Here is a 13,123-nt window from a genome sequence, read left to right on the forward strand (position 1 = left end):
ATGTTACTTTACACATGCACACAAAGAATTACTGGTGAACCATTCACCGAAACACTGCATAGTTATCTTTTGCTGGAAAGAGGTTATCAAGGAAGCAAAGCAGTGTCAGGGCACAGTGAATTCACACCTCTGTCCCCAAAGAACTAACTTCTATGTGCAGAGAAGCACTAAATCCATTTGGCAAGCTACTACAGCAGCAAGCATGTAAGGGATTTACAACTTAAGCGGAGGTCTCTTAGGACTAGCATTGAACTTTGAGCACACAGCTATATCAGCATAGCTGCTCGAGTCAAGCCTTTCAGGGGAAATGGAGGATACTGCAACAGAAATCTCTTCTGCAGACAATTTAAGTTATCTCTGAAGTTAAGCTGTCTTGACAGACAAGAAACTGCCATCACAGCTATATGCACAGTAGAAGTTCTGCCGACTTACTTTTTCACAGCAAGAGGGCATGAATTTTATACCCCTGTTATGCTAGGAAGGGAAAGAGGAAAAAACAATCTGTTTTTCTAGAACTATTCGTAACTGTTAAACCTAGTACAGTCAAGCATATGGGAGTTCTGTAATGTAAATTTTCTTTATTTATGTCAAGTTCAAGACTCAAAAGTTATGAGACCAAGTCTTTTGTTTCATCATACATATCTTAATTCTTGGAGCACAAGTAGTCTTTTGAGGAAAAACAAATTCATAGATCAGTTCTGGTACTCTTCTGTTGTTTGATAGCTGGACAGAAGGGTGGCTCTAAAATACTTATTTAATACTCATTAAGGGCCAGTTTAAAAAATCTCTAAGGTTAAGCATTGAACGTTAACAGAAGCTCCATGTGCACTAGTGAGCAGGCACTGATAGCTGGTACAGTCTTCACTGTGCCTGACAGCAGGCAGTGACACTTACCTGTCACTTGCAAGAGAACACATGCATTCAAGAAGGGTGTGTTTTCTCTTGAGTTGCTTACATTTTAATCTTTTTATGTAGGTCAAGCAACACCAGTCTCTAAAGGGGTCATTCCTCACATTCCAAACCCTCTTTCCTTGAACTTGCTCTCCACTGTTAATGAAACAGCTAATATATCACAGGCAGTGATATATTACAAATCAACTAGGGCAATCCATTGCAGCTAATCATAAAATGAAAATGCACAAGAAGCAATTAAAAGTAAATTAATCCCAGCAGATGCTGCACTATTTTTCTCATTTTTATCTTTCCTCCTGTTTATACTTATATTTAGTGGTGAAGAAGATAACACTGACCCTTGCTATAGTTGCCCAGCACATAATTGCACAAAAAATTTAGTCCCATGACTTCTGATGAGCATAACTTCTTATTTTTGTTATTAAAAATTATGCAATTTAAGTCAAAGTATACCTACCTGTTCACATTTCTTTCATCTCTCTCCTACATGTATGGCTCAAAGTGCTTAAATGCAAACCAAATGACCCGAGTAATTAGAAAAGCATCAATATTGACAAGGTACCAAACTGTGTCTATCAAAAGCTGACTGCTGACTTTTCTATCAGAAGACAATTCCTTTATCTCATTTTTATGTAGCTTTTCTGTAAAATTTGCTGAAAGGACTTATTATAGTGGCATCATTTTATATAATTTACCTTAGTCTGTCTAAGGACATTAAAACAGTGTCACCACTAACATAATGAAAAGCAATGTGTATTTGCATCTTAATACGTTCTCATTTCCAATGCCTAGATATTTATCAAGTTAAATACCCATGCAGTAGAAATCAGGCAAAAATGTCTTAAAATCAACTGCCCGCCTCTGTTTCTGAAGTTTCCAGCTCCCAAATGCTTCCTTCATTCATTCCAAATTAAAGTTATATCAGACATGAGACTTTTCCTTGGATATAATTTAGCAGGCAAAATGAAAGAAAAGTATCTACATACAGCACATCAGCCATACACATCCAAGAACCTCTGCTCTCCGAACACACCAGGGATGCACAGAGCAGACAGTCTACAAGATCAGCGGGTGACTCAACTGCGCACACACAGCAACTCCTTGAGAACTGAAGTCCCTTGAGGGCAAAACATGCTTTTGCCATTAAAATTATTAACTTGGGGATATTTATTCCTATTTCTACTACATATACCTCTTCTCTGGCAGTTACACATGGTTAATGACTTAATTAAAATAATTGGTATAGGCCTAAAGCTAAAATGTTTTTTTAGCATAGGCGGAATATCCTATGGAATACTAAGTAAACATCTCCCACCACAATTTCAGATTCAGAAGGCAGTTAATTAGCTTCTCAACTTTCAGGCCAGTTCAACTTATGCTTTCTAGAAGCAATTATCATTAGTTAAATCATGACACTCAAGGACTGATGGGAGTTGAGTGGTGAGGACAACAGAAGAAGTGACAGCTTCTAGATGTAGGAAAGGCATTATATCGACACTTAAAAGCTTTATATAATTAAGTATTTCAGTCCACTTCATTTTGATTCATATAGCTAATTTGGTTGTTTTATCTTGCACTGATGTCAACAAAGCATTCAGTGGAAAACTTAAGGCCAATGGGCTAAACTGAGGAGAACAAAGTTTTGTATGAGTATTGAAGTTGGCAGAAATAAATATTCTGGCTTTCTTGTCAACCTTTTCAATCACTTTTTGCACTTTTGTCCAAAGCAAAAGCAAATTGCACAACTCCTCGTTCCAGCACATAAACTTTTGTTGATGCCCTCCCCATTTACTAACCTGTTCAGCTTTTTGATGGAAGATGGAGGACATATCCAGTAACGTGCTACGTTCTTCCAAGGCTGCAGCAAATGCCTTCCATTCCTGTTCCAACTGACTGGCAATCTGTTTGATTTGCTGTGAAGCGTAATGACCAGACTCGATCAGGCGGCTTGCTACTGACATGATGCGGCTTATGTTTACATACACATTCTATGGAGAAGGAGGGAAAAATTAGCGCAAGTCAGCAGATCAATTACATACAGAAGTATATTCCTGAATTTTTTTACTTTATTACAGTACTAATCAGTAGTCTGGTTTTATTCGGCAAGCTTATGCACGCCAAACTTTGGAATCTAGGTGTATAATGTAGCAGTCTCTCCATAATTGACAAGTGAGAATGATGACTTGAAATAATTTGTCTAAAACTCATGTTAACAATCAGCATAAGCCAATTTACATTACATGAAGACACATTATTACAATAAAGAGGAAGAAATAGCCATATTTTACAACAACCTTAATAAAAATGTTTACAGACATTCAAGTCAACAAGACATTCAGACACACAATATAGGAAAATTGAAGTATCATTACTAAGCTGTCGATCTATCCACAGTATGCATGTGTGTAACATCTGTGAACCTTTATATCAACTTCTAAAAGTAACTTTTAAAGAAACAAAATAAAGAACTCTGAGTTACAAGAAGTTTAACAATTTTACATTTTATTTTCTTGACGCTATACTGCCTCAGAGGTAGCACTCAAAATTAGACAAATAAAGTCCAAGATCAGAAGTATTCTCTATCATATTGGTGTTAATCACTGATGGCTCTTAGTCAATCTAATTTTCAATCAAGAGTTTCTGATTCCTGTGAAGTAAAACAAGAATGACTTTGCCACCAAAAACTTTCTGAGTAATTCTTTCAGAGCTACATGCATGTCATGTGGAGTTGACGCTTCCTTCAATTGGGCAGACTCCTATACATCTAGAATGAAGTTCCTAGAATCACAGGATTGTTGAGGTTGGAGATTACCTAGTCCAACCACCAGACATTGAGCAAATCAGGTGGAACCATGACCTGCTGACATCCAGCCATTGCCCAGAGCTTGACACTGACTGGCTGGAGCAAGTGTTGCATGCAGCTCCTCCAGGCTTCACTGTCCAGACTCATCTGAGTGGCAATTAAGACAGGTCCCTATAATTGTAAACTGTATCCATGTATGCAAGCAGGAGCATACCTGACACAGCCTACAGTTCAGCTGGTCCACTCAACAAACTGAGCACAGCAGTGTCATGTTGGCTGTCTTTCCTTTCTGCACAATACTACCTCTTACTTTTTTATGTTACCCCATACATCTATGCTCTGCTTTTTAAGCACAGCCAAACAACTGGCAGAGTACAAATCTGCTATTTCCAATAAATTTTAGAAGACTGGAGAGCATTTAGGCCTATTAAAAGTGTATGTAGCATAAATTCAGGACTGCTAAATGAATACAGAAAGTCGTTAGATGGTCTTTACAGTTGTGGTAAGAAACAAGTGCCAAAAGAAAAAAGAGTAAAGGCTATAGTAGACTGCCATTTGCACTCTTTCTGTAACATAATAAAGCAATTTTGGAAATTCTGAAACAGCAGTTAAAAATGAAGGACATGGCACTATAAACACGAAGAAAAACAAATTGAAACTGAGCTGTGGTTAACATGTATTCATTCTCCCATGGCAATCAGACTTCACACAACTAGACAAATATAGCCTATAGCAGTATGAATATGAATTAAGATGCTGACAGTTGAACGCTTTCCAAGCTATGTACACCACATTCCTTTCCACAGGAAAAAAAAATCAAAAAACAACTTACAATAATCTAAACCTTTTACCTCACTACGTGACATATCTACCAAAGTTTTAAGAGTCAGTATTTTAGAATGCAATGACCCAAATGAAATAGATTTAGTTAAGGAGGAAAAGAATCTCTAATAGCAACTTACTAAAATTAGACTGTCTTTAATTGACCCATGAAGGTCAAAAAATTTTGTTCCATTTCCTACAAGGACAGGCAATTTGAGTGTCATTATTATAAAACAATTGCATATTTTGCACACTGCTTGAGCGATGAGAACACTGTTACAAGTGAGCTGTCACTCATTTACCAGAGACTGGTATCTTATTCACTGTATGCATTTACAACCTGGTTTTAGTTAAGGAAGCAACAGCTAGGACTTAACTGATAAAGTCTTATTTAGTGACCTCATTTACACCCCCTGCAGCTTCTACATGTGTATCAACTATCTCAAAGGTGAAAAGGTGATATTGCATGTCTTTAATTGTGTTACACACATAACTGTTGTAACAAGACTTAAAAGGAAACAATTTTAAGTCACTGCATTACAAAGTGTTTAGTAAAGATACAATTGTACTTAGCATTATTATTTTCCCTAAAATGCTCTTTAGCCAGAAGATGAAAGGACACCTTACTACCTCCGGAAAGCTCCTCTTTGCAGATTTTTCCTCTTAAGAGAGTATACAAATAAAAAAAGGTATTGCTCAGCAAAGCAATATAGACTAGTAGCCTAACTGTGCTGTGTCAATCTTTGGCAAATACAGGGGAAAAATACAGGTAACAGCCTACCAGCTAACTGAACTTCTATCACACTCACACAAAATAAAGCTGGCTGGTGACCTGAAGGTTCCATTTTATTTCCCGATTTTCCCAGACCCATTTAGAAAATGTTTGTTTAACTCCAAGATTTCCATCAGCATTTTAGTGACACAGAGACTATTATGCATTCAGTTTTAAATTCTGAACTCAGTGACATGGTCCATAAGCATCATAAGTGGCAGCTCTATATAGACTTTAGTGAGCTTGAACTATTTTACTGTGATAGAATCAATTTAGTGATGGCATTTTCAACCCATCTGCCACCTCACACACAAATGACTACCAAAACATGGTGTAGTATTAATGTATGAATTAACACCTGATTTAACGATTTACACGTTCTCTAACACTTCTTCTAGTCTCATTTTTGAAGCAAGAGTAAAACTGTCAGTTTGGGAATACAAACTTCAACGATGAGGGCTGCAGGACAACTAAAGGTAAAACCTGATCTATTTCCCTTGAAAAAATATAAACTTGGCAACACCCAAGCTGCAATTAAGGAAAGTGTTTAACATTTTTTTCAACTACAAGGATTCTCTAAGTATTCTCAGGTAACCATTTAATCATTGCTATCAGCGCTGAAACACGTGCAATATAATTTCACTCCAACGTTATTCAAATATCTGATTTCTTTCCTACATATTTCACAGTGGACCAGAGGAATCTTACTACAAGACTATATAGTCCCACACCAGCATTACTTTCCTTCCTCCTTTACATTTCACTCACCTTTACTTAATCATAGTAAATGCCCATGCCTTCAAACTCTCCCTACAGCCACATCACTTTCATGTATATGTTTCCCATTACAGCACTACATATGGGGCTCTAAACTGGACCTAGTTCTCTAGTAGGACCAACTGAATCAGAGCATTTTCTTTACAAATCTGAAGTTCAGCCACCCCAATAAGTACCAAGAGTGAAATAAGATTTGCTTCTTTTCAGTAACACCACTGTCTGTTCCCTTAGTTTGTGATTCATAAACATGAACGTACTTGTTGCTGTATTAACACCTCAGTAACTGACTGCTTTTTAAAATCTGTTTACTTGCTCCTTCCCTCTTAAGGATTGCATAGTTAGCCTGTTCTATTTAGTCTTGCTGACTTTGGAGTGCTCTTCAGAAGCTGAAAATAGCCTGAACTCATTTTACCTTTTCAGTCTATTCTCAGGCTGGTGGCATCCAGACATTGTGTCTAAGCGTTAACTGTTCTGGCACCATAAAGATTCTCTTAGGGATGTACACCTGTGGTCTTGCTCTCATTTGCCCAAATCCTGAGAACCAAGGGCAGTCTAGAATTCACATGCTGCTTATGTCTATCTCAAGAGACAAATCTGTATGGTTACAAAAACACATATTTAAAGTAAAAAGAATCTCAGGGGTGAAATATGTCAGTGGTACAAAGGAGGAGGAAAAAATTACACTACCTCTAAGCTAAGCTAAGATGATTTTACCTCACCTGACTTTCTTCATGTTTTCATTTGTACCACTCTCTATGGTTGGATTTGAGCAAGACATCTTTTTAACTGCTAACTCTGCAAACCTAGGGATATTCAATCGTTGTGCTTATACTTTTATTTTAACATGCCAAAGCTCTCACTAGTGCTCATCTCTGACCCTGTCTTATTGGAGAGCATTCAGGATTTGATTACTACCTGGATAAAATGGTTTAGTGTATGCAAACAGCCTGTTCTGAGAACATTAATCAACTTAGCAATACGCCAACAATTGAGATAGGACTTTTTGGATTATAGTTAATAAATGTAACTTCTACTCATGGTCCTATCAACACTGAGACAAGAAGCAGTCATAGTACATCCTTTAATAGTAGCATGTGTCAGCTTTCTCCAAACAAAGTTTCATTTTGCCTGCATCACTCTTCAAGCATTTTAACCCTCCCCAGTACAAGAAGAGGCACAGTTAAACAGTAATGAAAGCAAGGCCATCTGATCTAGCAAAAAGAGCAGAATATGTTCAAACAGACAACATCCTCCTCCTTACTCATATTTCATGGGACTTCTTGTGTTCCTTGTGTCTCAGCAGATGTATAGAAAATGGCAGGAAAAAAAGTGGACAGACACATAATCAGTCTTTCCCACTCTTGCATGCAAGACAGACTAATCATATCATCATGGGTACTTTATTCTTGCAGTTTAAAAACTCAATACATAATTTTTGTACTTGTAACTCCTATGCTGCCTTATTTGAAAGTTTCTCCCTTAAAAGGTACTAAAAACTTGTTTTGAGAAGTGAAGCATTGGTTTAGTCACCCAAATAGGAACGTCAAGCTGAAATACTGAGCAATACAGAGTATTGCTTAACTCAAATAAATCTCAGGACTTGACAACAGCAATTTACTGTTGCTGAAAGCAGGCCTTTAAAATTGTACTGAAAATCCATCCTCATTTTCAGAGAGCAGAATTACTGCGATTTTGTTTTTCCCTACAGTTATGGAGCATGGGATCTTGCCCTATAAAGAGACAGCCTTGACTTTTATCAGTGCACAGCTTCTCAAATTCAGTAACAGGAAGTCACACACCTATCCTTCCTACATGTGAACTATCCTTCAGACAGTAGCTCCTTTAGCCACATCAACCTGTGTGTTAATCCATGGTAACCATATATATGTCTCTCTTTAATGCACAGCACTACACCATCCAGCTTTTCTCTAGGACAGATTTATTGCAGCGAGAATCAGTCTGTGTATTAAGCTTAAGACTTGAATGAACTTATTCCTGTTACCTTGAGAAGTGCAACCACATGAATGCACAGGATTCCTAGATATACCATTTGCTAATGAAACTGGTGAAAGTAAAGTTAAATGTCCTCCCTGGATATATCTTTACCTTTTTGTTTTATAGTATTTGGTTTACACTTCCAACTATTTTGTGTTCTTACTAAAAACCAATATAGTAAAAATGGCACAAAGCCATTACAAGAAAAATAATAATTAAAAAAAAAAAATCAGCAAATCCTCTTTGTCCTTGATGTAAATAACTCTTGTTCGTGACAGGAAATAAGTAGCCTTCACAATAGTTTACATCCAGGTGGCTTGCTTCAGACTGGAAGGCCAGATCAAAATTTTGGCATCTCACCCAAAGGTTGTCACTCTTTCTCAGCCAAGTTTGGCATAAGCAGCTGCAGAAGTTGCCCTCCACCTCTTGGAAACAAACTGCTTCTTGGGAAGGAAGGGGACATGAGAGACCCAGCTATTGACAGAGGGTAGCACCTGCTGTGGGGGGGAGCATGTGCCCTGCAACAACCACAATGTGCTGGGAAAAGCAGCTGCAACATCAATTATCAGAGTTAAGCAATAAGCAAGTGCAAGAGGTTGCATTTAGCTGCTTAAGGAGTATTTATCCTTTGAACAGTTCTTCCCTACCTCAAGTGAGCCTAAGAAAACTGACTAGAAAGCTATTAAGGTCCAATTAGGTTTAGAATGAAAAGCCTTAAAAATCTCCTGCAATAAATAAAGCTTATACAAAGTCTTTCTCCCTCCTCTATTCCATCCAAATGAATCACTTCACATGGCTGTAGATAGGTTAAAAGTTAAATTTCACTTCTGGTGTTAAGAGTACTCACACAAGACACCTTAAATCCACTTTGATTACTGAAGAGTTACACTGACAGGAAAAGTGAACAAACAGCAACTTGAACAAACACAGAGCCTAGGTGGAGAGTGGTCAGGGAGAAGCTGAATATGGTTGCAGGACTTAAGACTGCCCCACATTTTTCCAGTTGAAAGCTTATCAAAAATAAAGCCTGCCAAAATTCAATCAGTTCACAACATTTTTTATGTCACGTTCAGTTTAATCTTTGCCCCTAATCTATATGAAAGGCTTTTGCCATTTAACCAAATAAAACCCAGATAATCTGAGTGCTGCTTAAATCAAAACCGGGGACCAATCATACTGAATTTACATTTTCTTATTCCATGGCAGAGAACCCCTGCCCCTGGGGGAGCTATGCTACAGAAAAAAATGCAGCTGGTTTTTACCCTTTCAAATGTTTGGATAGCTTAATTTGCCCCAAATTTAAGCTGCTCCTTGAAATCTTTAAGAAAACATTTTGCAGGCTGAGAAAAAATCCCCTGTAATTAATGCATTTGACAACTAAAGGCAAAGGAAAGATTAACAGGAAAAGACTAATAGCAAACACAGAGCAGGAAGGATTATGCTGCATCACTCAAGTGCTTCCTACTGTTGATAGTAGCTTAACAGTCTAAAAGAAGGGAAAAAACCAAAAAAGTCATCCAATTTGAAGAAAATACTACAACAGTGACTAATATGAGGACAGGCTTACAGAAGAATTTAACCTTTAGAATACAATCCCAAGAATTGTCTGGAAGGCCACTCAAAATCACTAAATTGCAAAAGTCATCTCATGTCAATGACACCTACTGTCATCCTGTGTTTCTTTCTGCTCTACTTCATATGCAGAGCAGTGAAGAACAACAAGGTGCTCCATAAGGCACCAATTCCCCATGCCGTGAACCAAACCTAATGGTCAAAACCATATATTGATGTTACATAACTTAATTGCCAAGTTGACCAGCATTTTCTTTACTCTTTTCAGAAGAGTTCATATTGATTTTAATTCTTTTAAACTTTTGGAAACAGAGCTGAGTTGCAAAAGAAGAAAATGTGCCTGCTCTAATCGTGTCTTCTACTATCTTACCTCCAGCTACACCATACACAAAAGCTGCCTTACTAGTCTTTCCATTACTTCTGCAAGACACAACCTAGGTAAGTTTATTTTGCCCCTTTCCTGTTCTACAGAAAAACCCTGTTGCAAGAGTTCATTATTTCAACCACACTTTAATTCAATTCCCATCCTTGGACGGCCAAGAATGTTAATTTGTAACAAGAGTGGTAGTGTTCTTCCTTCATTGATCTAACAAACAGGAACTGGACTTAGGCCCAGACTCCCAAGGTTATTTAAACACCTACAGTGTGTTAAGGATCTAAAATGTACTTCAGAATTTTGTTCCCATGTTCAAACAGCAATTCATGAAACTGAAAGTAAATAGCTTTCACTCACTGCCAGTTAAAATACAAATTTTTTTTACAGCCTACTGATCATATCTGACCAAAAAAAAAAGTCTTAGCTCCATTCTGCTGTGCCAAAAATGAGAAGTATCTTCTTGAAACCATGGAGAATTATTACACCTGGCTCAGTTACTTCTCAGAACTTTTTGCCCGAGTTGAAATCTCTTCAGAAGATCCCGAGTACTATTTCTTTCAGAATGGACAGCTAAAATCTGTATTACACATGATTCTCTGAAATTTTGTACAAGACCCAAGGTAGTACTCAAAGACACATCCCAGGTTCTAGAAGCTTGGACACTTATATTTGAGAGGTGCTGAGGTCATGTTGAACATTGCCATTTGTCAAAACAATTTTGTTGCTTTATCACAGTTCCTCTGTACCTGATCACCCTTTATTTTCCTCCATTGTGTTTTATAACCTCACTGCTCAAAACCAAATTTCCACTACTTGTTAAAGAAGGAATGATCTGTGTTTATGCCCTTACAAATTCTACCTTAACACAGCACAAACAGCACATCTGTGCTGTCTGTGCAGGGAGGTCTGTTCTTACCATGCAGTTCATGGCAAAGTGATTGTGCTGTGTCTGAAGTTCCATCGCGTGGGGGTGACTGGTTCCAATCTCTGTGTAGCTGTTCAGAAAGAGACCTTTGTTGTGTGTGATCCAGTCAAACATCTACACGAAAATATTAAGGAAAGAAGAAAGTTCAATAATTTGTTACGGCAGAAATCATGGACGAGTAATGTAAGATACCTATGAACACAGAATACAGAGTCTAAGGCCATGAAAATTAACACTCATGCTCTTTCCATTGTAAGTTACTGTATATTTTAATTTGATCATTGCTGAAACCTGTCTTTTTGGATCAAACAGCTGAGGCTGTTACTGTTATCTCTACTATAGGTGTTTATCTCAGCAAGCTACAGTAATGTCATAATCACAAACTTCATTATTACAAAGAAGCCATAGTAAACAAACAGACTTGGAGCACAGCCCTGAGTTGCCAAGCTTATACATTCTCTAGTGTCAGCACTTATTGACATCAGCAGCTTAGTAGTTTAGAATTAAAATGGCAACTCATGGAAATTAAATATAAATTCTTTCATGCTGATCAAGTACTTCAGCAGTGGGTTTAATATTTTTAGTTTGTAAGTTTACTGTAGATTTGAAAACAAATATTCTATTTCTAGATGAATTATTAAGAGTACATGTGAGCAAAGAGTTACCTTTCTCCAGAAAAATTTAAGAATAATCTTTAAATATGCTTGTTTTTACAAAGAAAAAAGGAATATTTTAATATTTAAAAAAAGTTTAGGAGAGACCTTATATGACAATGGCCATCAATGAAGGCACACATGTATGTTAACAGTGGCACTGGAAGAGAAAGTTTTCAAAGACCAAGCAACACAGCAAAGAGCTGTTTAACAGCCCACCTGCTCACAATGGTTTTGAAATCTTTGCTATATCTCAGTAAAAGAGACACACCACCTGCTCTCTGGATAAGTTGAAATAGATTGTCCAGGAAAAAACAGTAGCAGTAAGCATAAGTATTCATTTAAAGATCTTTCCGAATATGCTGGCTAACAGAACAACATTATCAAGTCCAGTATTTGTCCCAAGTCCATGACAAACTAAACTATAAGCAGACCACAATATGGTAAGAACTGTAAACCAAACTTTTGAAGTTTTGATAACTGAAGAAGTTGATCATATACTCTTAAAATTTAAAGCTTTTTATCTAGAACTCAGTGAAAATGTGTTAGAACATTATTCAAAACAGACACTGGTACTGCTTGTGACCATCCTCCTCTAGGTCACTTGAAATTGCTGCCTTCAGACACTTAAAGGACAATTCCAATCAGATTCCCTCCCACCTTGTCCCGTTTTTGTCTTCTCTTCTTCTGAACCAGTCCAAATTTCTTGCACTGAATTGAGCAAGTCCTCCAAAAGGAACATGTTTATTTCTCCCCATGCAATACCCTTTTCTCTTTCCAACAAAGATCCCATCCTTTCCCACATTTCAGTAAAATACAGACATACACTGATTAAAAAGTCATGAGCTGTGAAATTTAATCTGACACAAGCAGTAAAAATACAGGCTGCAAGTAGATTGAGGCAAGGGTCTTAATCCACAAGTGAGCTGGGATATTACACAAAATGTCTTTTCCATTTTTTTACTGGCTAATGAGAAAAAAAAACTGTCCCAGATATAATAGCTGCTGTCAACCTCATTTTGAGGTGCCTAACACTTCCCTTTCGAAAGAAAGATGTGTTAATTTAATATAGACTTATTCCTGGAATCAGAAACATAGAAACTGATAGGAGCTTCTACAACCATGTGGCAGGTCAGAGGTCATTTCTACAGGCTCAAATATTTCACAAGAAGTTTGTTAAAGCCCAAGTCATGTAAGCAATTTGATAAAATATGAGAAAATTAACAAAATGTATTTTGATGGTGCTCACATGGTACTGAAAGATATGCTATAATGCAGAAAAACTAATGCTGTAATGAAGTGGCTGCAAGGTTGACAAAATGCATTTGAGTCTGAAAGAGCAACACTAGAACAACAGCTTGCATAATTTTCTAAATCATTTTAGAAATAGATAATAACTTCATCTTTTTTCCAGCTCTCTACATGTCCCTATTATTTTCAGCTATACCCATCCAGTAAACATTTGCTTTAAATGGTACTTAAAAAAAATATTTATTTTTTAAACAGAGCAGAAAAC

General features: G+C 37.1%; 1 protein-coding gene across 1 annotated transcript in view; it reads right to left on the reverse strand.

Moving 5' to 3' along the window:
* Nucleotides 1-13,123, reverse strand: part of TRIO (trio Rho guanine nucleotide exchange factor) — a 245,629-nt gene that overhangs the window by 150,896 nt on the left and 81,610 nt on the right. Inside the window, exons 6-7 of the mRNA XM_053999279.1 lie at nucleotides 10,946-11,068; nucleotides 2,709-2,900 (exon numbers count right to left, since the gene is read on the reverse strand). Of these exons, the coding sequence (XP_053855254.1) occupies nucleotides 2,709-2,900; nucleotides 10,946-11,068 (315 nt within the window). The remainder of the gene's footprint in view (nucleotides 1-2,708; nucleotides 2,901-10,945; nucleotides 11,069-13,123) is intronic.

The sequence above is a fragment of the Vidua macroura genome, chromosome 1 (genome assembly GCF_024509145.1).
Source record: "Vidua macroura isolate BioBank_ID:100142 chromosome 1, ASM2450914v1, whole genome shotgun sequence".
Taxonomy (NCBI): domain Eukaryota; kingdom Metazoa; phylum Chordata; class Aves; order Passeriformes; family Viduidae; genus Vidua; species Vidua macroura.